Raw genomic sequence first — 25,347 nt, forward strand, 5'->3', positions numbered from 1 at the left:
AACAGTATTTGAGAGAAATAGGTGTTTTGTGTACATAGAAAAAGTCTTAGATCTTTGATTTCAGCTCATGAAAATTGGGGACAAAAACAAATGTGTTGCATTTATAATTTTGTTCAGTGTAGCTTAGAGTCTGATCTAAGTCTGACAGTTTAGACTAACCACCCAACTAACACCACCTTGAGGATTTTTAAAGGCTACCACCGTCATGTTGTCTGAGCGGACCAGGACGTGGTGCCCTCTTAAGGCTGGTAAGGAGGTTTTTGGGCTAGAAAAACTGCTATTTTCTCAAGGCAGTTGATGTGCAGATGTTGTTCCAGGTTGCCAAATGCTGGTCTGCTCTTGTACAGTTGTCCTTAAACCGAGCTGGAGACATCTGTCATAACAACCTTCCTTCTGGAGGTCAGTCCCAATGTGAACGCATGTTTAAAACAGACGAGGGGGTTTCAAAGGGGCCACAGCTCTGATGCAGCAGTGGGTTTCCTTGAGATGAAAATATCCCAGACACCAAGAATGGAATGGTAACCTGACATGAGGCCAAGCATCCTCTGAAAAACTTCGAGGGGACGAGAAGTCTCAAATCTGAATGACGCCGCCAGCCACTGAATCGTATTCTGGCGAAATCCAAGCCTGCTTTGGGCCAAATCGATAACAGTCCCCTGGACCTGTTAGCAAGAAGTTCCTGCTCCATTCTGGAAAACATAAGCCCTCAAGGTAATTCATAATGCAGATTCCCATCTGCTTCTAAAAGGGGAAAGAGCTGTGTCCACGCATTTTGTAAAAGTGTGCAAGGCCAGAGACAGAGTACGAATGGCTGGACTGTATATTGATAAGCCACCCCCTCTAATGTGAATCTCAAGAACAGTCTGTGATAAAGGCGCTATCTGGATGTGAAAGTAAGCATCTCTCAGATTCACTGATAAAAAACATCAGTTTTTCAGGAAGATTTTGATCATGTTAGGGAAAATTATATGTTTTAGACATTTGCATATCAAATTTAAGTAGGCTTTATAATAGGGCTAAGAATCTCAGAATATTTTAACTAAGCAAACATAAATTATATATTTACATGTGAATAATATGAGTGGTAGCATAAATCTATGATGTTTCAAAGAATTTAGAAATACAAAAAAGGTTCACTCCTATACTTGGGATATATGCATGGGAGAATTTGCAAAGTAAAGAATGAGAAAGAAATGAAAGATCCAATCACTGATTCGTAAAGTCATTGCATCACTGCAGTGGCCATTATTAGATCTGGTTCCCATAGAAACCTGAGGCTAGACCAGCCAATGCACATGCACAGTCATAAGCACATAAAAACTGTGCATGCGTATTGGCTGGTCTAGCCTGAAGAATAAGCTTTTTTAGAACTATCTGAGCATAAGAAACAACATTCATTACAAATATAGCTGCCGAGTGAACATACTTTCCTTGAAAGGGACTTTGGTTGTTCCAAAGTGCAATCAGTGTTGTTTAGCACATTGCTATACAGTTGCTAGGGTGTTTTGAGTGGTTACTTACTGATTACTTACAAGCCCAAGTCCAAAGGAGCACACTTTTTACAGTGTAGTTAGAAATGCCATTTCAAGTAACAAACAACCACTTTTGATGGTCTAATTTTAATTTTTACGCCAGCCCCACAATGCATTAAGTACTGCAAATTGTCTGAAAATGCCACACTTCTAATTAGTATGGTGAAAAGTAGTCAGACATATAAAAGCATGCATGTAGAAAAAAAGGGTAAAAATTGGTTTGTTCATAAACATTTGATGTTGTCATTGTAAAAGTGAATCCAGCAGCCCTCATAATCAGCTTTGCCTTTTTAAGTATGTGTACATATACGTGCCACCCTGCCTGTTTGGCAGCATCTGCTTCTGTTGCTTCAAAAAGAGGAAGGGACACTTGAGATTGCAGAGGGAAGCATCATTTGAAATGATGCTTCCCTTTGTGATATCAAGTGATTTATTTCACAAAATAAACACGCAACTTGATGGATGAAAATATGAACAGTTGCAAACATCAGATTTTGTCACAGATGTAATGAAGGGATTAAGTGTCATGGAGATACAGATGGTTATGTGTTCAGTCCTCAGATGACCTCAGGTTTGCATGAGCATTAATAAACTGCATGAAGGAACTTCAAATTTGCCACAGAACTCAGCCACAGAAAATCAGCATGCATATCTTTTGAGGTAAAACATATAATATGTTAAAGCATGTTATTGTGGTTTTTGAGACACAATCAGATGACTTTTCAGATAAGCATGAATTTTTTTTAAAGCACAGAGAACAAGAATGCCGAAAAGGGTTTTTTACATAATTTTATGTGTATGTATCTAAAATGCAAGGAGACATAAAAGAGGAATTAACACTATATTCACACACTGTCTTCTAATTAAACATTTCATTTACATGAAATGCAGTGTAATTAAAACTAAAAATGTTTAGGGGAAATTGAAATTAAATATATTATTATTATTATTTTGCTTAAAAGCATATTTACATGTAGTTATTTAGCAGACACTTTTATCCAAAGAAAAGAAAGTGCTAGAATTAGAGGGTCAAATAAAGATGTTTGAAGAGATGTGTTTTTAGCCATTTCTTGATGCTCGGATAGAGTTGGGCAGGTCATTCCACTAGGAGGGAACAGTTAATGTAAAAGTCTTTGAAAGTGATTTTTGGATGGCACAATGAGTGCATAATATAACAGAGTACATAACAGCCAGCCAGAAAAACTTTCATGAATATTTGAGAACAATCATTAGCAACTTGCACATCAGCTGCCAAAAATTACTCTAAAAGAAGCAGATGATTCAAATGTACATTTATTTTCACAAATATATTTGCTTTACAACAACAGTTCATTTCAGCAGGACACTTAATGGAACCAAATTCTGAGAAGCAGTTTTATTGTCAAGAGTACATGGCGAGATTTACTTATCTGCACTCACACAGTCACTAATATCATTGAGAAGCTAAATTAAAGTGCACAAACCTTCTTATGAAAAAATGTAAAAATTTAAAAAAATTATCAAGAGGCATTATTAAGTGCACAATTAATTTACATAATTGCCACTCTCTCTTTAGACACAGAAAACACTGGAAGGGGTTCTAATTACCCAAAACATCAGCCTACAGACACAATGGCAAATACTTTCAATAAGAACTCAACAAATTAAGCAATAATAGAGATCAAGCACAAAAATCTGTTAAAATCGGAAAACCAGCAAAAATTTGAGTTAAAATCATGCTTTTAATCTAAACAGAGGGTGTTTGGATTAAATTTTAAAGCTAGCTAAATGCATTAGCTTTATTTTCTCTCACACCAGAGAGCAAAGCCTCTCTCTGCGTTGAGAGCTCTGGCACTTTTCCAGAGGTGAAGCTCTCTGAAATCTTCTCATATCCAGCTCTGGGATCTCATAATGTAGCGGAGCCAGAGGTGTCTCTAAGAAAGAGCTGCATTGTCTTTGAATGCACACTAGAAATGTCACAAACAGAAATAATTTCAATTTCAATTAAATATTTTTTTTTCTTCAGTATCCTAATGGTCTTCCTCTTTTTTTGCCAATTTGTGGCACTGTTTTGACATGGCAAAACATTTATAACTCAAAAAAAAAACTGATCTGCAATTGCTAGTTTCTTATGCAAGGAATATAAACTATTATTATTATTATTATTATTATTAACAATCAGATGTAAAACTTGCAGAAACAAACTGGTTCTGCAAGGATCTCCTTTAGAGAAATCAAATGCCAATTTACTGTTGGCCTATGAAACCCTTTTTTCCCCAGTGTTGTCTGTTCATAAAGAAGAGTCCTTATATTTTTTACACAGAATCTTTTTGAAGGCTTTACGAAAGTCCCTGTTAAAGATGGTGTAGATGAGTGGGTTCAGGGCACTGTTGCAGTAGCCAATCCAGAAGAAGAAATTAAAAAGTGGCTCTGGTAGTTTACAAGCCTCTGGACAAATGGCTTTCAAGCTGTAGCTGAAGAAGAACGGGAACCAGCAGACAACGAAAACCCCAATGACGACCGCTAGGACGAATGTGAACCGCTTCTCACGGATAATGATGGCTTTCCTTTTGGTGTTCTGAGTTCCTGCTGGTTTCATGTTTGAAGAGGCCAGCTTGCTGCCCTTTGACTTTATGATGATTTTTCTGTACATTTGGGTTTGTGTGGATGTCTGGTGGCCAGGCTCCAGCTCCCCCACACTGGAGGTTGTCCCGTTGGCATTATATCCTCTAACTACTGCGACATCAGAGCCGGAGCTTGAACTGTCCTCGTTGTACTTGTACATCCTTGAATGTTTCATCAGCTGCCGACTTTCTACTGGTGGTTGAGGCTGGTTTACAGTGTTAAATCTGGATCCAGTCATATTAGGGACATTCACAGGGTCAACACCTCCCTGTTTTTTCCCGTTCTGCAGCTCTCGGCCTGGTGGCACACCACCTGCAGAGTCTTTCCTCGGCTCTCCCGGATGACATCTAGTGTGCTTCTTGGCAATCTGATAGATGCGAACATACACCAAGATCATGATGAGGCACGGGGCGAAGAACGACCCAATGGAGGAGTACAGGATGTACCAGGGGTCCTCGTTGAGTTTGCACTGAGGGCCGCCACCATCCTTTGCCAGCAGGGTCTTATTGCTGGATACCTGCGGGTTCTTATTCATGGATACCAGCGGGGGGAAAGAGATGACCGCAGAGATGAGCCACACCAACAATATGGCCCCCTTGATCTTGCGAGGGGTGCGTTGGGTCGGGTATTGCACCGGCCGGGAGATGGACAGGTAGCGGTCCAGGCTGATGGCACACAGGTGTATAATGGAAGACGTGCAGACGAGCACATCCAGCGCTAAGAAGATCTCACACCAAAATGACTCAAAGTACCAGTAGCCCATCAGCTCATTGGCCAAGGAGAACGGAATGATCAATGTGGCCACTAGGATGTCTGCTGCAGCCATGGACACCAGGAAAAGGTTCTGAGGTCCTCGTAAAGAGTGACACGTCAGGACTGCGATGATCACCAGGATGTTCCCGAAGATGGTGAAGAGCATGATCAGCGTCATTGAGGTGGCAAATGCAGCTGTGGTTTCAGGAGAATAAGAACAACTGGAACTGCATGCTTTAACCTCAGAACTAAGATTTTTCAAAGTCTCTCCTGAATGTAGTGTTGTGGCCATATTGAAATTCCAGGCTAGACAGAGAAGTCCAAAATAAGTCTTTGAAGTAGACTTAAATCCTAAATTAATCCTTCCAAAACCTGATTTATTTTAGAAAATAGTTGAAAATCGTGAAATGACTAAAATGGGTTTTTCCATCAATCAGAGAATGACATCCTCCAGGTACTTCCTTTCTCGAACCTCAAAGGGGAAAAACACTACAAATCAAGATTTCGCATTTGCATTTTAAGGGGATTATTTCACAAGTTAATAATTTAAAATCAATCAGCTAATGAAACCTAACTGCAAAACTGGTCCTTAATTTAAAAATCACGGCATTAACTTACCCCAGCATAAGTCAAACGGATTTTAAATACAATGATATATTTAATATATTAGATATATCGTTCATATATGTGCTCCGATCTGCAAGTCCAAAAATAAACAAACAAATAAAAAAATAAAAAAATAGAGACGGCGAGCTCTTGCAGCCTAAGTAATTCAACAAACACGCGCTTGGAGATGCACAGGGACACTAGCGCGTCAAAACACTAGACTAGGTTTTTAGACGGTAAAAGATAGGGAGGTACATTTGTAGAGTACGGAAGCATAAAAATGATACAAACATGGTAGCTCTGTGGGTTTGTGTGTGTCCGAACAGCTCTGAAATTTCCAAGATGCGTGAAAAGGTTCACAGTCTCCATACACACGCACCAGCCAAGCCAAAACTACAGTTAATCAAATACCAAATATTGTAAAGACAAATCATTTTTGCATAAACAGTTCCATGTCACAGAAGGGAAAAATCCACAAAGGAATGTTCAATTTTATGACTTTATATTATTGCTTTCATTATTTTAAAATTTAATAAATTTCAAGAGTATCAACAGAATACAAATATACAGAGAATTCGAAAATGTAAGTCCTTCCATGTATTTCTACATTAGTTTCTTATTTATAAAATTTTCTTCTTCTAGACGTTTTCTAGAAGTTTGCGCATCAGTCACTGGAGTGAACTCTGCGTTTCGAGGTTAGACCTGTAGTCACCTTTTATAATAGAGTAATTTTTCTACATACGTTGTAAGTGACTCTAAGCGCAATAAACATGACAACTTTAGAGAAATATTCGCAAAACAGAAAGTTAAATTAATATTGACTGAAATCTAAGGGGCCGTTGACACAGACATTAGCATCACACGAGACGCATTGAAGTAGAATAATAAAAAAAGGATTCAAGTTTCTAATAACGCCACGTTCATGCGCGCTTAATGCACGAGTGCAACAGTTAAAGATCAAACACTCTAAAAAATCCGGGTTTTTTTTTTACCCAAATGCTGGGTTGAGCCTTTTGGTTATTTTTTCAGTGTTTGGGTATAGTTTTGTGTTACCCAGCTCCTGGGTCAAACGTAACAACCCAGTGTTTGGGTTGTTTTGCAGCTCCTGGATCAAATGTAACAACCCAATGTTTGGGTAGTTTTTGTATTACTCAGATCCTGGGCCAGACTTAACCCAGCGGTTGAGTTATTTATCACGAGGATTTAGTTCTCTTCTGGAGAGAGCAGTTCTTAGCGCCATCGAACTGATGCATTCGTCTGTAAAATACAGATTTGTATACATTTTATTGTATCTATAAAATCATTACTGTGCTGAATATCGTTCAATTTTATTCAGAGCAACATACAGGCGAGTGGTATGAACTTTAACGAGTGTCGCGGTCTTTTCGGATGATGGAAAAGCCTGATGCTTTGCATAAAATAAACGATTTTATTCATAAAGATACAGAATACAAATATTCCCTCAGAGTTGTTTACTGGAGAACCAGCTCGACGCAGCGCAGTTACGGTGGAAACAGAACAACAGAGAATGGTTAATAACACGTAAATTACTTCTATTTAACGTTTAAATTTTTGTTTTATTGTTTGTTAAACGAGTTTAAATACGGCCAATATGTATAGCCTATTAAAAACGATATAAACAATGCTGTAAATTATAATTAAAGGAAAATAAAGGAAGTTAACATGCAAACCAGTGGTTGTGTGGATTATTTTAGAAAAGTTTAGAGGATTTAAATTAATCTGTAAACATTATTTAATGTATAAAGTAAAAAATAAGCAAGTAATATAGTAAAAATTAATAAACTTTATCTGGGTTAAATCAACCCCTTATGGGTTAAATAAACAACCTAATTTGCTGGGTAAAATTAACCCAAGATGGGTTCTGTCCTATATTTACCCAGCCCTTGGGTTAATAACAAACAATATTGGGTTGTTTTTAACCCAGTGTTTTTTAGTAAATGCAAAAGATGTCTGAGAATGGAACTGAAAACTAAAAAAAAAAACTATATCAGATAAACTGCAACAGATTCAGCTCTCCTAACAAGACGAGTGGATTTAATTTAGTTTTACCAGCATATACTGATCACAAATTTACTTAAGAACCTAAAAGAAAAACACTGAAATATATCATAGAATTGACTTAATGAAATAGTACGTATATGTGACCCTGCACAACAAAACCAGTCATAAGTGGAAAGCTTATTTAGTCAGCTTTCAGATGATGTATCAAACTCAATGTAAAAAAAAAAAAAGTAAAATACCCCGATGACTTGTTTTGTGATCCGGCGAAACATTTGTGCATCATTTGCCAACATTTACAGACTCCATTGACATTATCCAACAAAAAAGTGCACAGTGACTACCACCTACTGGACAAAACAAAAACTACTATAAGAACAAAAACTGAGGACTTGAGAACCTGTAAATACATTTATTTTAACCTTATCATATATTAAACGAAAGCAGCTCTCATTCTCCAAAATGTGATTATGTAGTTTATTTCATTGATCTAACGCATTACACTATGTGTTACAATAATTATCAAAAGAATCAAGACAATGGGAATTTTTTATTTTATTTTACAGAATTACACAATCCATACAGTAACAATACATTTTTTTTAATGCTAGGGGTAGATGTAAACACAATTATAGGAATACATTAAAAAGTGTACTTGCTTGCAAAATTCGAATAGTTTTTGTTTCTTTGAGGGTAATACAGATTTAATATAATATTTCACTTCATTTTTAAATGCTATAAAACATGGCTTTTTACCTGAAAATGTAAATTTATGGATATGAAATTTAGCCATTAAAATAAAAAATGTAAAATAAATGTACTGTAGGTCTGTTTATCTTTGGAGTTTACATTAATGCCTAAAAGAACATCTTTCCACTGTAAAATAAAATCTCCATCCAACGATAAAGTCAAGTACATTCCTCCACAGAGAAGACACATAAGGGCCAAAATAAACAAACAGCTGTCTCTGGCTTCAGCTTGCAAAAGCTATAGCTAACATTAAATTAAATAAATTTAGTAATGTTTAGCAGGGTATATTCTGTGCAGAAGTTTAAAGGATACTTCTTTCACCTTGTTTGGTAAGAGATATCGATTGGGCAGAAGCCAGACTTTTTTACAGTCAACATCACTCACAAATTTATTCCAATATGCATTTACATTTGGTTTTGAAACAACATCTTTCTGGAAAAGGGCTCTTATTGATCTATTATAATTATTACAGGAGAAACAGGGGAGTGATTTGGTGAAAGACATGAAAGTTGTTGATAATTAACTCTTTTTTTTTTTGCATTTTAAACAACATACAGAAGAAATCACACCAAAACAGTTGCAAATTCCTTTGGTGTTATGGGAATATCCTTTTTTTATGAATTCCTCATATGTAAGAGGACAATCTCTTTCAGCATGATAATCTTTCTTTAAACATATCTAAATATCTATATCTACATATCTAAAACAATCTGTATTTTTATAATAATCTTTTCTTTTCTAAGCTTACTCTAAATGCAGAACTTAAGACCTGCATGCAATGCTGTAATTTACAATTTTCATGATTATTATATTTATTCATTATAGACATTATTGTGACCTCAGTTTTTGTTTAAATAATTGTGCAGTCTCTGAGGCTGTCTACATGCGTATACGTCCATATTTATTTCTGTTTTACACTATTGTCCACACTGAGACAAAGACACTTTGAAGAGATGATAATGCAGGTTTACTCATTTGTATGCAGGTTTAGTCAGATGTATATTGTGCCATAGATATTTATGGTTTTATTGGACCCCTTGACACCAAAGACAAAAAATAATAAACTGCAAAATTAAATAATTGTTCTAATTCTAACACTACAACTATATATCATTTAATATATCATTATAGATATCATCACAATTGTCTTTATAGTTCTATAAAATTTTCCAAATCTGTTCTGATGAAGAAACAAACTTATCTACACATTGGACAGCCTGAGAATGAGTAAAGTTTTAGCAAATTTTCATTTTTGGGTGTACTATTTCTTTTAAAATGTATCCAAAACAGAATGGTAGAAATCATACCCATCTTTGCAGGGCTGTCTTTTAGAAAACAGAACCATGAAATCCAGATTTTTGCTTCTTTGACTGTGGTGCATTTAATGTGATAAATTGTTTTCTCAACCTCTTCACAGCTCCTGGAGGACATATGGAAGGATGGTAAGAAACAGTTTTATGTAATTGCAAAATTCATAACACAATCATAAGATAAAGGGGTGCAATAAACTTGTAAGCCTACAAATAGTTTTCCCCCCATTGTGGTTGTAACCGCAGGCCGGCGAGCAGCCAGAAAACATGAAAAGCTGTTGTTTTGACCTTAATCTCAACTTTTAAACACAGCATATCAGCATCCTCGTGCACATTGATTCCTACCTGCAAAACACAAGTAAATTCAGCACACTAGCCACATTCTAGACATAGATGCATCATATAGAAAAAACAAAGTGATGACCTTATTATTGATGTTACTGGCTTTCCAGTTAAGACTGAGAGCTGCCAGGTTGTTATATCCCAAATACCCCTGAAGAGGGCAGAGATGTTACATGAACAGAAGGCTTGTCCTGCTCAGTAATAATGGGTATATAGCAGTATGTAGCATGCAGTATGTATTGGTCCCTCATCTCTTGAGTACAGAATGTGTTTTCTGGGAATATGTATGTTGGGTATGTTTCTCAATGAGGGATCTAAAGATAAAGTTTTCACTTTTACTGATTTTCAGTACAGAAATGACCTGGCCATGCGAATTCTTTTATTGACAACGGCACCAATAAATGTAATCAAATACGGTTCAGCATGTACTTCATCAGCACACAGACTCATGACTGGAACTTCTGATCACACTGCCAAGTCACTCTTGTTGAGTCTCGAGTCTGTCCTCTGGCTGACTCTATCATTGGATCCTTCCCACCGGAGACACTCAGTGTGTTTGGGCAGTGATTTTAATATCAAACGTTGCATCATTTGTTCTTTCAGGATGTATTGCCAATGAACAACCAATCAAGTTTGTTTGGTTAAGTTATTAGAAGTACAGTCTCCTGGAGTAAAGTGAGGTGTGACATAATAGCGTGCAGATCTCTTGATACACCATCGTAAGGCACAGCTATATACTAATTTAATGACAGAGTTGAAGGAAAGTGCTAACCCATTTTCTGAAGCTTGTGATAGTCCTTGTGATGTGGTTCTTCATTGTAGAGACTGAGTTGTCGTCTGTCCGAAGCTAGTGAATATTCCAGCATTTCCTCTACGGAGCCCTGACCGTCCAAGGGTTTCAGAGACACCTGCAGAAATAGACATCAGTGAATATTATATTTTTACATACCTAAAGTCAAAGCAAGAGAGAAGTTCTATGCACATGTTTGTCTGTTATCCTATGTTTATTTGATTAGAAATACATTAATATGATATAATAATGTGAAATATTATTGCAATGTAAAATAACTATTTTCTTTTTAAATATTTTTTAAAATATAATTTATTCCTGAGATTTAAAGCTGAATTTTCAGCATCATTACTCCAGTCTTCAATGTCACATGATCCTTCAGAAATCATTCTAATATGCTGATTAGCTGCTCAGAAAACATTTCTTATTGTTACCAACGTTGAAAACAGTTGTGCTGCTTAATATTTTTGTTGAAACCATGTTACATTTTGAAATTTCAAAAAGTTGGCATTATTTTGAAAGAAAAGTCTTTTGTAATGTAATGTATTACAGAGAAGATTAGATATGTATAACATGTTCAAGCAAAAACTGTGGCAAAATTATCATTTAAATGCTATTTTTCTTAAATGCATTAACACTCACAGTCAAGACACTTACGATTGCATTTTCATTCAATGTCCCGCAATGAATGTAGCAAAATTCAATGTGCACATTGAAAATGCATTCCAAGCCGATCACGTGTCCGCCCCCTCGCGCCATGTCAATCACTGCGTGAACAAAGCGGGGCTTGCAGAAGGTCAGAGACTCAAATCTCAAGAAGACGATTCAAGTGAGAGAACATGGACAAGACAGTTGGTCCGTGTACGTTTTGATAATTTCGGTTTATGGCTTCAATATTTCATTCGCCCTTGTGGGCGGTGCTGAAGCGCTCCTTTCATCTGATTGGTCGAATCGCTCCAGCTTAAGCACAGTCTTTTCATTCCTTCAGGCAGAATAAGAGTCAGTTTGAGAGCGGCACTGTAATGTCTGAAACCACCGCTCACTGTTAATTAGCATAATATTTGAATCAGATGATGCCGGCCACATAATTCGTGCTACTGCGACTTGCAAGAGACCTCGTTAAATTATTTCTAGGTTATAGTATTTAATAAATATTGTTCCACTGATAAAAACAGTGCAAATAGTTCTATCTCCTTGGATAACAGTAAAGTGGAAATAAATATAGTTACATTTATGAAATAAAATTAAATAGGATTTTTTTGGGAAGGTAAGTCTGGCCAGTTATACAGCAACACGAGTCAGATGAGTCTGAAGATCTGAGCTGAATTTGGTGAAACATTAAAGTTGTAGTCTGTGTCAATTACTCTCATAATAAATAATAATAATAATGTTACCCGTATTTTTCGGTATAAGTTGCATCAGTCCAAAAATACGTCATGACGAGGAAAAAAACATAGGCTATATAAGTCGCATTTATTCAGAACCAAGAGAAAACCTTACCGTCTACAGCCGCGTGGGCGCTCTGGGGTAGGCCACAGGAGCACTGAGCAGCATAGAGCTAATTTTACTATTTTTATTTCAGAAATGTAACAATATTAATTTTTACAATTATTTATTATGAGACGTCACTTCCTGTTTGTTGTTGGCGGCTGTACTGCGTTTGAGCTCCGTCACTATATTCTTTTCATTGACTATTTTTAACTCAAAAATCAATTTTATACATCATCGTTTCCGTTTATATAACGTGTGAATATATCCTCTATTGTATTCTACAACAAAAACAATCAGAGCACCTCGCTATCACTAGTTTTATTTTGATCTCCCGGGTCCGCTATTAGCTTTTAGCCCGTTAGCATCAGCAAGCGTGGTTGCAGCTAACTGCGCTTACATTGCTAATACTCTATTCACACACATTACCACTGCTGTACTCACTGTTACTTGCTTTAATGGCGGATGAATGTCTCCACTCTGTGCAGCTCGAGCTCGAGGCCGTGGGAAAGCAGATTCGCGACCTGGAGGTGAGGCAGGCCCAGCTGAGAGAGCGGAGAGCCGCGCTGGAATCATCCCGGGCTGACGCTCACAAGTCCGAGGTAAGTATACAGCGTGCTGCTAACAGTCCCACCACGTCTACTCCGTGTGTTTCTCTGCACAGGCCCGGTGCACCCAGGATGCGATCTTCCCAGATGTCCTTCACTGCGACGCCGGGACACCACGGACCCTGGGTGCATCCACAGCGGAGGACGCGAGCCGGGTCCCGGGCGACGACTTCTCCCCCTCCTGCCTTCGACATCTCCATCCGGAACCGCTTTGCTCCCCTCCGCGAGACAGGACGCGACGCTGTGATCATCGGAGACTCCTTCGTCCGACACGTAAGTGCTACGTTAGCCGAAGGTAAAGTGCACACTCATTGTTTGCCTGGTGCTCGTGTTCTCGATGTTTCTCTGCAGATACCCGCGATCCTGAAGGCCGACGAGAGCCCCAGAGCGGTCGTGCTTCACGCCGGGGTTAACGACACCACGCTGCGGCAGACGGAGACGCTGAAGAGGGACTTCAGCAGCCTGATCGAGACGGTTCGCAGCACGACGCCCGCGGTGACGATCGTCGTGTCAGGACCACTGCCCACGTATCGACGAGGACACGAAAGGTTCAGTAGACTTTTTGCTTTAAATGAATGGTTGTTGTCATGGTGTAAAGAACAGAAACTGCTATTTGTTAATAACTGGAATCTTTTCTGGGAGCGTCCTAGGCTGTTTCGCGCTGATGGATTACACCCCAGCAGAATCGGAGCGGAGCTGCTCTCTGACAACATCTCCAGGACACTTCGCTCCATGTGACTAGTAAGACAATTCTCTAATAACTGTTATGATGAGTTTTGTTCCACCCGCTTAAATGATAAAAGTACTTGCGCTGTAAAAACTATTAAGACTGTGTCTGTTCCTCGAATAGTGAGGTCAAAATATAATGTAGGATCTAGAAAAAATCTTATCGTAATTAAACCAGAAAAATGTAAAGTAAATGAACAAAAACAATTTTTAAAGTTTGGGCTCATAAATATTAGATCACTCACACCCAAAGCAGTTATTGTAAATGAAATGATCACAGAAAATAGTTTTGATGTACTCTGCTTGACTGAAACCTGGCTAAAACCAAATGATTATTTTGGTCTAAATGAGTCTACTCCACCGAACTACTGTTATAAGCATGAGCCCCGTCAGACTGGTCGTGGCGGAGGTGTCGCAACAATATATAGTGATATTCTCAATGTTACCCAGAAAACAGGATACAGGTTTAACTCTTTTGAAATACTTCTGCTAAATGTTACACTGTCAGACATGCAAAAGAAATCTAATGTATCTCTTGCTCTGGATACTGTGTATAGACCACCAGGGCCGTATACAGAATTCCTAAAAGAATTTGCAGATTTCCTCTCAGACCTTCTAGTTACAGTTGATAAGGCGCTAATCATGGGAGATTTTAATATTCACGTTGATAATACAAATGATGCATTAGGACTTGCGTTTACTGACCTAATAATCTCTTTTGGAGTCAAGCAAAATGTCACCAGGCCCACTCATCGTTTTAATCATACACTAGATCTAATTATATCGCATGGAATCGATCTTACTGCTGTAGATATTGTACCCCAAAGTGATGATATTACAGACCATTTCCTTGTATCGTGCATGCTGCATATAACTGATATTAACTATATGTCTCAGCGTTACCGTCTGGGCAGAACTATTGTTCCAGCCACCAAAGAAAGATTCGCAAATAACCTGCCTGATCTATCTCAACTCTACTCAACTCAACTATTTGTACCCAAAAATACACATGAATTAGACGAAATTACTGACAACATGGGCACTATTTTCTCTACTACATTAGAAGCTGTTGCCCATCAAATTGAAAAAGGTTAGAGAAAAACGTACTGTGCCATGGTATAACAGTAATACTCACTCTCTCAAGAAAGTAACTCGTAGTCTTGAACGCAAATGGAGAAAAACTAACTTGGAAGTTTTTAGAATTGCATGGAAAAACAGTATGTCCAGCTATAGACAGGCTCTAAAAACTGCTAGGGCAGAGCATATCCACAAACTCATTGAAAATAACCAAAACAATCCAAGGTTTTTATTTAGCACAGTGGCTAAATTAACAAATTACCAGACGCCACCTGATTCAAATATTCCACCAACGTTAAATAGTAATGACTTTATGAATTTCTTCACTGATAAAATAGATAACATTAGAAATACAATAGCGAATGTAGATTCTACAGCTTCTAACACTTCAGTTTCATCCATCGCACCCAAAGATAAACTGCAGTGCTTTACAAATATAGGACAAGAAGAGCTAAATAAACTTATCACTGTATCTAAACTAACAACATGTTTATTAGATCCTGTACCCACTAAATTACTAAAAGAGCTGTTACCTGTAGCCGAAGAACCGCTTCTTAATATCATTAACTCGTCGTTATCTTTAGGTCACGTCCCAAAACCATTCAAGCTGGCGGTTATCAAGCCTCTTATTAAGAAACCAAAACTAGATCCTAATGTACTGGCAAATTATAGGCCTATTTCAAATCTTCCATTTATGTCTAAAATTTTAGAAAAAGTTGTGTCTGCTCAATTGAGCACCTTCCTGCATAAAAATGATCTGTATGAAGAATTTCAGTCAGGTTTTAGGCCCCACCATAGCACAGAAACTGCACTTGTTAAAATTACAAATGACCTGCTCCTTGCGTCAGATCAAGGCTGCATCTCATTTCTAGTCTTACTTGATCTTAGTGCTGCGTTCCACACCATAGATCATGACATACTCATAGATCGATTACAAAACTATACAGGTATTCAAGGGCAGGCTCTAAGATGGTTTAGATCCTACCTGTCCGATCGCTACCATTTTGTTTACTTAAATGGGGTGTCATCTCATTTATCATCAGTAAAATATGGAGTGCCACAAGGATCCGTCCTAGGTCCCCTTCTATTTTCAATATACATGTTGCCCCTTGGTAATATTATTAGAAAATATGGAATTAGCTTCCACTGTTATGCTGATGATACTCAGCTATATATCTCAACGAGACCAGATGAAACTTCCCAATTATCTAAGCTAACAGAGTGTGTTAAAAATGTAAAAGATTGGATGACAAATAGTTTTCTCCAATTAAATTCGGATAAGACAGATATATTAATTATTGGACCAAAAAACACCACACAGAATCTTGTAGATTACAATCTGCAGCTAGACAGATGTACTGTTACTTCCTCTACAGTCAGAAATCTGGGTGTTATATTGGACAGCAATTTGTCTTTTGAAAATCATATTTCCAATGTTACAAAAACTGCATTCTTCCATCTTAGAAACATTGCCAAGCTACGAAACATGTTATCTGTTTCTGATGCAGAAAAGCTAGTTCATGCTTTCATGACCTCTAGACTGGACTATTGTAATGCACTTCTAGGTGGTTGTCCTGTTTCGTCAATAAACAAGCTACAGGTAGTCCAAAATGCAGCAGCTAGAGTCCTTACGAGGTCAAGAAAATATGATCATATTACCCCAATTTTACAGTCTCTGCACTGGCTACCTATTAAGTTCTGTATCAGTTACAAATTATCATTACTTACCTATAAGACCCTAAATGGTTTAGCTCCTGCGTACCTAACTAGCCTTTACCACGCTACAATCCATCACGCTCCCTAAGGTCACAAAACGCTGGACTTTTGGTAGTTCCTAGGATAGCAAAGTCCACTAAAGGAGGTAGAGCTTTTTCACATTTGGCTCCCAAACTCTGGAATAGCCTGATAATGATAATGATAATGTTCGGGGTTCAGACACACTCTCTCTGTTTAAATCTAGATTAAAAACGCATCTCTTTCACCAAGCATTCGAATAATGTATCTCTTAAATTGTGAGTGTAGTTGCATCTGCATTTTTATTCTTTAGCTTGGGTTAAACTAATTTTACTTTGTTGGATCAGCAGATATGCTAATGATGTCTCTATTTTGTTTCTATGTTTTGCCACGGGATTTACATCCCGTGGTAACTAGGATTTACACAAGCTCCAGTCTGGATCCAGAACACCTGAGAAGAGATGATGCTGACCCTCAGAGGACCCCAGATGATCCTAACCTTGAATCAACAAACAGAACTAACAATTATTGCTACATGTGTGACTGCATCATATAATTACTATTAATTAATAATATTGATAGTTCATCATCTAGCTGACTACGTCTTGTATTATTATTATTATTATTTTTTATTTTTTCTAAAATCCTGTCAAACGTGCACAAACTACTAGCTACTACTAAATATTGTAGAAACATAATTTTCTGTAAAGTTGCTTTGTAACGATTTGTATTGTAAAAAGCGCTATACAAATAAACTTGAATTTAATTGAATTATTAATGTCACACACACATACCTAGTGCCTTATGACTTAAAAGATGAGAGTGGTAAATGTTACAGACATGTGACATTTACAGTGGCAAAACAATAGACAGTTCAGTCTATTACTGATTTTTATTTCCACTTCACTTTTTTCCAAAGAGACAGAACTATTTGCACTGTATTTATCAGTGGGACAATATTCATACAATACTACAACCTAGAAATAATTTGCAGGTCTCAGCAGCACGAATTATGTGCCCAGCTACATCTGATTCAAATATTATGCTAATTAACAGTGAGCGGTGGTTTCAGACATTACAGTGCTGCACTCGCACTGACTCTTATTCTGCCTGAAAGAAAGAAAAGACTGTGCTTAAGGTGGAGCGATTCGACCAATCAGATGAAAACAGCGTTTCAGCTCCGCCCACCCGTGCGAATTAAATATTAAAGCCATAAACTGAAATGATCAAAACTTACAAGGACCAACTTTCTTGACCATTTTCCCTCACTTGAATCCTCTTCTTGAGATTTGAGTCTCTGACCTTCTGCAAGCCCCGCTTTGTTCACGCAGTGATTGACATGGCGGGAGGGGGCGGACACGTGATCGGCTTGGAATGCATTTTCAATGTGCACATTGAATTTTGCTACATTCATTGCGGGACAGTGAAGGAAAATGCAATCATAAATGTCTTGACTGTGAGTGTTAATGCATTTAAGAAAAAAAGCATTTAAATGATAATTTTGCCACAGTTTTTGCTTGAACATGTTATACATATTCAATTTTTTCTTTAATACATTTTCATTTTAATTTTGCAACTTATAAAGCGTTAAAATTAGTTTTCATTTTACATATTAAAACTGGTGTATGAAATGGCAAATTAAAATTATGTAATTTAATTTTCATTTTCATTTTGCACCAAACGTTGCACAAATGTATTGGAAAATGTAAATGTAAATACAGAAATGCATTGTCATTTTACATATTACATCCCAAATTGAATATTGCTACCCATACGCTTCCATATATTACCACCATGCTTGTGTTAAAAGGCCTGTTCACTCTGGTTTTGATATTGATAACCTGCCCAACCCTGAAATACAGAGATGCACTACACAGATGCGCTGTTTTCTTTCAAATGAAAGCATAAATACATGTAGAAAACGTATCCTTGTGACGTGACTGACTCAGAAGAGCGTACACTGCCTGCGTTCAGCTCATAATCTCCAAAATGGTGCTACGGTGAAGTGTAGAGACACAGAGGAAACAAACTGTTGAATAAAGTCGTTATTTTTGTTTTGTTCGCATACAAAAAGTATTCTCATCATTTCATAATGTTACGGTTGAACCACTGATGACACATGGATTATTCTGACAATGCCTTTCATACTTTCCTGGACTTGGCTGTCAATGGGACAGTCATAAGCCTCCCGGTTTTATCCAAAATATCTTAAATTGTGTTCCGAAGACAAACTTAAAAAAAATTAAGTGATTAATGACAACATTTTCATTTTGGGGTAGAGTTTCCCTTTAACACATTTTTAACTTTAGACCACTGCTTCTGGCTGAAATATATCAATTATATTGCCTTCTCTTATGAAAAGGTCATCTTGAATCAGGAGAGAAATATGCACAAATCAAGCACCATTTACAAGCTAAAACAGTACAAAACGGATCTAAGCAAATATGTTGGTGGATTTTGATGTGAGAGGACAATAGAGGATGGACTTTTTCACTGAAGGAAGCATTATTATGGATCATGGATGCATATTTTGGCCAGAAGGGATGGTTTAAAGTTAAAACACCTTAAAGATGGATTTGTTTCTTAGAAACATGCAGATTTAGCATTAATTGATGGACCGTGTTTGTGAAATATTTTTGAATCATTGTGTTTTTATCAGCTATTTGGACTCTCATTCTGATGGCACCCATTCATTGCAGAGGTTATTGAGCAAGTGATTTAATGCTAAATTTTTCCAAATCTGTTCAAGACACAAACTCATCTACATTTTGGATGGCAAGATGGTGAGTAAGTTCATTTATGTGATATAGGACGCATTCTAGTACCTTACAGTCTCCTCAAACTGGATATCATCCATGGAAGCCATGACACATGCCATTCCTGCATGTCTTTCAGCTTCAAGGAAGAAATGATAAAAACTTTACAAATTTACAAAGCAAATTTGCTTGTAATCGTTATTTATATTTCATGTGTTTAACTGGAGCAGAAACAAGAAGGAGATATAAGAGAGGACGCGTGTAAATCACTGATATGTGCCGTCCTCAAGCCACGTTTCTTCACTAATGGAGAAATACGGATTCACACAAGATTTGTGGGTAAAAGGTGGATTGATGCTAGTTACCTTCCTCATTCATAGCCTAAAGGTGACTGCTTATCTCAACCTACTCTGATGGGTTGATAAAACACTAGGTTGTTTTGGGAAAAGGAAATTTTTACTGCTTTAGCATCATATTATTAAGGGAAATAAATGGAAACATTTGCTGATTTAGTGGTCATTGCACAAAAACCATGAAAGGGAATGGTCATGTCCCACTAGGGCAAGAAAAGTGCCATAACTGGGACATATAGACCAGAGAAGTAAAAGGTGTCATTGTCACTCACTACTGATTCCTGAAGCTGATTTTTGTTACACTCACAACTTTATGCTAAAGCCACTTTGAATTGTATAAAGCACTGTAAAACTAAACTTGACTTAAAATACTAAATCAAATATTTGATGTAATTTAAAATATAAGTTTAATTATTTTAGTTTAAATATGTACAAATTATAATTGAATAATGATCATATCTGAATGTAAATTTCATGTTTAATCATTTAGAATAGAATAATAAATATTCTAATTATTTAATAAACTATTTCAATATTTAATATTAATAATAACTATATTTGGTGATTTAAAATGATGAAATAATAATCCGAAAAAACAACAGATAAAACTGATGTCATAGTAGCAACAAACTGTACAAATAGACATAATGATTCCACCAACTGGCCTACAGGTTGTGATTACTGGGTAAGAATGGACTACAGAGCGATTTTTAAAACCTTAGTTACTGAAGTGAACGCACCTGAACTGATCTAAAATTGTAGGCATGACCGGAAACCAATATGCAATGATAAATAATGCAATTAAATCTGACCAAACAGATAAAATCAAATCAACAAAATAGTATCAGTGACTTTAGTGCAAATTGTATTTAAGACTATTAACTAATAAACTGGCTAACCTTGCTAAACCTTAACCATTTGGACATAAATATTATAAAATGTTAATCTATATATTATAAAAAACTACAATTTGTATGTTTTCTCTTACGTAAACAGAAAAAAAATGTTAATGAACACTTATGCATACAAAATCACACAAGCGAAATGATTTGTGAGTCTGTTAAACAGCAATGAGAAGCTTTATATCAGTACAGGATATCCAAAACTTCTCTGTGTATTTACAAAAGTCAACACAAGGTAGAAAATAAACACTTCACAAAATCAAATAATGTTGTACACTCATGATGGGGTCTTTCTCATAGTCAGGAGAAAATCTGGGGTAAAAAGGGCAAGTTTTATTACAAATAAACACAAAAACACCTCAGTTATTATACAGTATTATTTTAAATAATTCACACAGACACAGATGAATCAGATCCCCAAGCTATAAAAAATGTACATACATTTTCTTTAGAAATTCCGCAATAATAACATCATTAATAATAATAATAATTCCACTTGAAAAAAAAATCAAAGCAAATCACAGTTTCTCCGGGTGACACAACAACGGCTGTATAAATAAGTTGATTATTAGAGTGACAGATGTATGGAATTATAATTCCCATCATGTGCCCTTCCTCTGAATGGACCAGTCTCCTTTTTCCAAAAAAAACAGTCCTTACTTCCTGTATTCACATGCAAAGATTTTCACAAAGAAAATGTCGTAATATAAGAGCAGTAAACGTATCTGTGTACGTCACATGATTAGGAGCATTTTGAAAATATGACAGAAATATTCTTCGGTAACTGAAGCTAGTTCGACGATCTCAGTTCAGTTTCGGAGGACGTTCCTCTCAGTTACGATTTTTTTTAAGTGTATGTATGGAATGGCTGTTCTTCGTAGGCATCGTCCTGAAAAATAAATCTCCTGTATATACAAACAAAACCTCCAGGGTGTTGATCAGACTGGACTGCGTTTGAGGAGCACAGACGCGAGAAGGCCGAATGCAGTAGGAAATGATAAATTACAGGCGTTAGCAGGAATTACAAACACATTTCCGTTAACGACAACTCGACCCGTTTCAATAAAATACGAATCAAACTCTCTCATCGATGACACAAAAAGATGATCATGAATCAATTACAGTGCGTCCTCGCTGGGAAATTACGATTCTGCCATTTTACGAACTCGACCCCCACTGCATCTCAATAAGTGTTTCCTGCAATAAATCCGTTTACAGAGATCTGTCAATTTACATCATATTTCATGAAAATATGCTTTTGTTTTAGTTAAAAACAGTTCAAGTCCATCGTCTTTCTCTTTTTAGGATCAATATATGTCCTTTCATACAGACATGCACATGTAATTTTGAATGTACACCCACATATATACACACGTAAATATAGACAGGCTGTTGATTCGTCATTCTCAGCCCAGCGTGGTTCGCTTTGTCTCTCGATGCGACGCGGCAGAGGAGGTGAAAGAATGACATTTGAAGAAATAAGGAAACGAAGGAAGGAAGGAGAGAGAAAGGAGAGGCTTGGACCCATATTCTTCAGAGAGCAGAAGAGGGCTGGCTACAGCGCGCTTGCACAAGTTCCATGTCATGTGGTGGAATTTCCAAATGAGGTCTTCACACACTCATGGTCATGTTTGGAGAATACTGCAAAGACATCAGAGTTAGAGAAGAGTTTGAATGGGTTTTTAAGAACTCTAAAGGAATTGTTTACACTAAAATGAAAATCCGCTGAAATTTGACTCAAACTCATGATGACCTAAGAGTGTTTCTACATCAGGTCTGGAGAAATTTAGCATTACATCACTTGCTCACTGCAGAGGATCTGTTGGGTGCCGTCAGAATGAGAGTCCAAACAGCTGATAAAAACCATCACAATAATCCACAAGTAATCTCCATATCCTGAGAAGTGAAAAGTTGCATGTTTGTAATAAACAGACCCATTTGGACATGTTTAACGTCAAACCATTGCTTCTGGCCAAAATACAAGTCTATAATCCATAATAACACTTCATTCAGTGAAAAAGTCCATCTCCTGTCGCCCTCTCACATCAAAATCCACCAAGAACTGTGTTCGTTAGTAAATGGTGCTTGATCTGTGCATATTTCTTTCCTGATTCGGAAGAGATTACTTTTATAACTGTAGAAAGTAATATTATGGTTAGAGGACTTTTGAAGTTAAAAATGCTTTAATGATGGCTTTGTTGTGTACAAACATGCAGTGTTTCATCACAAGACATTAATTGATGGACTGGAGTCCTATGGATCACATGTGGATTATTGTGATATTTTTATCAGCTGTTTGGACTCATATTCTGACGGCACCCTTTCACTGCAGAGGATTCATTGTTGAGCAATGCTACAGTACATTTCTGCAAATCTGTTCTGATGAAGAAACAAACTCCTCCACATCTTGGATGACCTGAGGTTGAGTAAACTTTTAGCACAAATGCACTAGCACACAGGAAATGACCTACACTCTCATTCTGGAAAGGGTTGAGGAAATTTCCGCCCATTTCTCCGTCATCTCTAGGAGTCCCAGGCTGGTTGCTCATGCTTAGGTTACCAGGAGAGTTCTGTACAGACAGATAGTGTGATTGTTCAGTCCAGTAAGGTTTGTGTATGACGATTAGGGCTGTCAATTTAAAACATTTTAATAATAATTATTATAATAAAAGCTGAACTTTTAACAACACAAGAAACAGCAGCCAAAAATGCCCATCTATCATGTAATGAATTTGATAAAAATATGAACAAATTGACAGTCCTAATTAAAATATGAAACAACAATTCTTACCTTGGGCATACTGTCCATGTCAGCTGACCCTAAAGCAATAAAAATACAGATTTAGGACTTTTTAATTATACTGTACGTAGATGCATAGTTGCAAAGGCAGTACTTTTAAAATGCATGATTAATCTTCAGTGAGCACAAGGTGGCATAATCACGCAAGACAAAAAATGACAACAAATCAGGAAATCAAGCATGAAAGCTGCTATTTTACATTGAATTATGACATGCTTTGATACTCTCTAAGCAAAGTAAGTGGACAGCACTCAAAGATGTCCAAGAGTAAGTTGTAAAGTGCTTGTTTGTATTAAAGAAGCTCTTACCTAATGATCCATTCATGTGATGAGGCTCCATTCCTGTCATGCCGCCCATCGGACCATCTCCACCCGGACCAATAGGGAACTGTCAAACACACACACAAGCTCATTTAACGTTATTATAAAAACTACAGAGGAAGTTTTGTCAGTAAGTACAGAATGAACGAATGCAGCTCAATATGAATTGAGATGCATGTGTGTAAATATTTTAAACTCATCAGGCTCTCTTACATTTTGCCTGTTTCCTCCGGGCGGCACTGTGTTGATCATGGTGTACATATTTTCTCCAGAGTTCGTCGAGTCTGTAGAGGAAGAGCCAAACATACAAGTGCATCAAAGTTTCAGCCAATGCTCAACTGATATGGCTGGAAAATGTATTTGGACACTTTTGGTCACTAAAGACAGAGAAAAGTAAGTAAATAAATATTCATAATTGTAAAAACTAAAAATGATGAAATGATTAAATGAAAAAAATATATCAAATATTTTTTAAGTAAAATAATGCTATTGGTATAATAATAATAATAATAATAATAATAATAATAATATTTTATATATATATATATATATATATATATATATATATATATATATATATATATATATATACACAAATATAAGAAATGCATTTAAAATAAAAAAATTATTTGCATGAACATAAAACAAAATATTTGTTTAATAATATAATTAATAATACAATAATTGTATTGTTAGATATAATATAAAGGTGTTATTATTATAATTAAATATAATACATTTAATAAAAATATATAAATTATATATTATATATGTGTGTGTGTGTGTGTGTGTGTGTGTGTGTCTGTGTGTGTGTGTGTGTATAAATTTGTATTTTTTATATTATATATAATTTTATTAGATTTTTTCCCCCTCAATATATCTATGCATAATTAAATTAAACTTTGCAAGAAAAACTATCTTCTGCAGTCCTACCTGCAGGGCTAGGCATGATGGGAGTCCCCGGGGGCCCTCCTCCTCCGGGTGGACCCTGAGAAATAGAGAAGACAAATATTGTTCTGAATCTCATGTAACACAGATTAATGAGTTATATTTGCATGCACTTCTGGCATGTACAGGTGTAAATGTGAAGTCCTGTGTGTGGGTGTGTGTGTGGTTCATGACAGAGGCCTGAGGCTGTTGCTGTGGTCAGCACTGGGCATATCTGCTTCATCCTCCCTCTTCCCAAATCTAATTATCTCTCCTCCTCTCTGCTGACTCGGCTCTGCTTTCCCGAGCAGCTCGTCTTGTCTGGCTGCTTTCAGTAAGCTACCACAGCTTCCCTTCCACAAATCATCTCAGCCGGGAGTTACTGACAGCGGTTTAACAGAATATCTTGTGTAAATGTCTTAAAATGACGTGTTTAGTCACAACGGGTATCTCAAATGTGCTTCAGTGTATCTGGCAATTTCTATTTGTGTGAGATTTTCACTTGATTTTTTACCTGTTTTTTAGATGTCGTTCTACAAGCTATGTGCCTCATTTTTACAAATATACATATTCAATATATTACATGATATAATATTGTACTATATCCAGTACAAATGTCTAAACATTCTTAAATCAAAATACATTTGCTAGAAGCAAAATGACTCGAGGCTTTATGTTTTTAAAGAATCTATCAAAATTAAGCGAGTTTATGCTTAAAACAAGAAAAAAATGGCGTGAGAACAATAAACGGAATTCAAAGAAAAAACGATATTTTTTTCTGACCTCCTTGGCAGATCATTTTTATGCTTTAAGCAAAAATGCACCTATTTTTTTTTTTTTCTAAAACAGTACTTAAATTTGTTTATCATTTTACATCTCATAAATTTATATAGAAAATACAATTTCAGTCTTTCTACTTCAAAATGATATCATAATAATCAGCAAATCAG

At 36.6% G+C, this 25,347-nt stretch overlaps 2 protein-coding genes and 1 long non-coding RNA gene across 5 annotated transcripts in view; 1 reads left to right on the top strand and 2 right to left on the bottom strand.

Moving 5' to 3' along the window:
• Positions 1-3,695: 3,695 nt before the first annotated feature.
• Positions 3,696-5,628, bottom strand: LOC132127287 (alpha-2B adrenergic receptor-like). The gene is made up of 2 exons (XM_059539084.1): positions 5,508-5,628; positions 3,696-5,361 (listed from the first exon to the last, which is right to left on the bottom strand). The coding sequence occupies exon 2, from the start codon at positions 5,179-5,181 to the stop codon at positions 3,802-3,804; it is 1,380 nt and encodes a 459-aa protein (XP_059395067.1). The 5' UTR covers positions 5,182-5,361; positions 5,508-5,628; the 3' UTR covers positions 3,696-3,801.
• A 3,932-nt stretch (positions 5,629-9,560) lies between these two features.
• On the top strand, positions 9,561-19,251 carry LOC132127589 (uncharacterized). 3 transcript variants are annotated; one of them, XR_009427550.1, is made up of 3 exons: positions 9,561-9,706; positions 9,821-9,932; positions 18,999-19,251. It is a non-coding gene; the product is annotated as an uncharacterized LOC132127589 (long non-coding RNA). The 3 variants fall into 3 exon arrangements; XR_009427551.1 differs by lacking the exon at positions 18,999-19,251 and adding an exon at positions 10,739-10,914; XR_009427552.1 differs by lacking the exon at positions 18,999-19,251 and adding an exon at positions 10,354-10,629.
• Positions 19,252-20,508: 1,257 nt separating this feature from the next.
• LOC132127094 (single-stranded DNA-binding protein 2) overlaps positions 20,509-25,347 on the bottom strand; it is a 68,478-nt gene continuing 63,639 nt past the window's right edge. The window contains exons 12-17 of the mRNA XM_059538723.1: positions 24,404-24,458; positions 23,684-23,754; positions 23,459-23,537; positions 23,142-23,170; positions 22,822-22,920; positions 20,509-21,991 (exon numbers count right to left, since the gene is read on the bottom strand). Of these exons, the coding sequence (XP_059394706.1) occupies positions 21,962-21,991; positions 22,822-22,920; positions 23,142-23,170; positions 23,459-23,537; positions 23,684-23,754; positions 24,404-24,458 (363 nt within the window). The 3' untranslated portion in view covers positions 20,509-21,961. The remainder of the gene's footprint in view (positions 21,992-22,821; positions 22,921-23,141; positions 23,171-23,458; positions 23,538-23,683; positions 23,755-24,403; positions 24,459-25,347) is intronic.

This window comes from Carassius carassius, chromosome 45 (genome assembly GCF_963082965.1).
Source record: "Carassius carassius chromosome 45, fCarCar2.1, whole genome shotgun sequence".
NCBI lineage: Eukaryota > Metazoa > Chordata > Actinopteri > Cypriniformes > Cyprinidae > Carassius > Carassius carassius.

Bases quoted from the DNA above. Each gene is read 5' to 3' on its own strand.
- LOC132127287 (XM_059539084.1), bottom strand. From the start codon at position 5,181: ATGGCCACAACACTACATTCAGGAGAGACTTTGAAAAATCTTAGTTCT.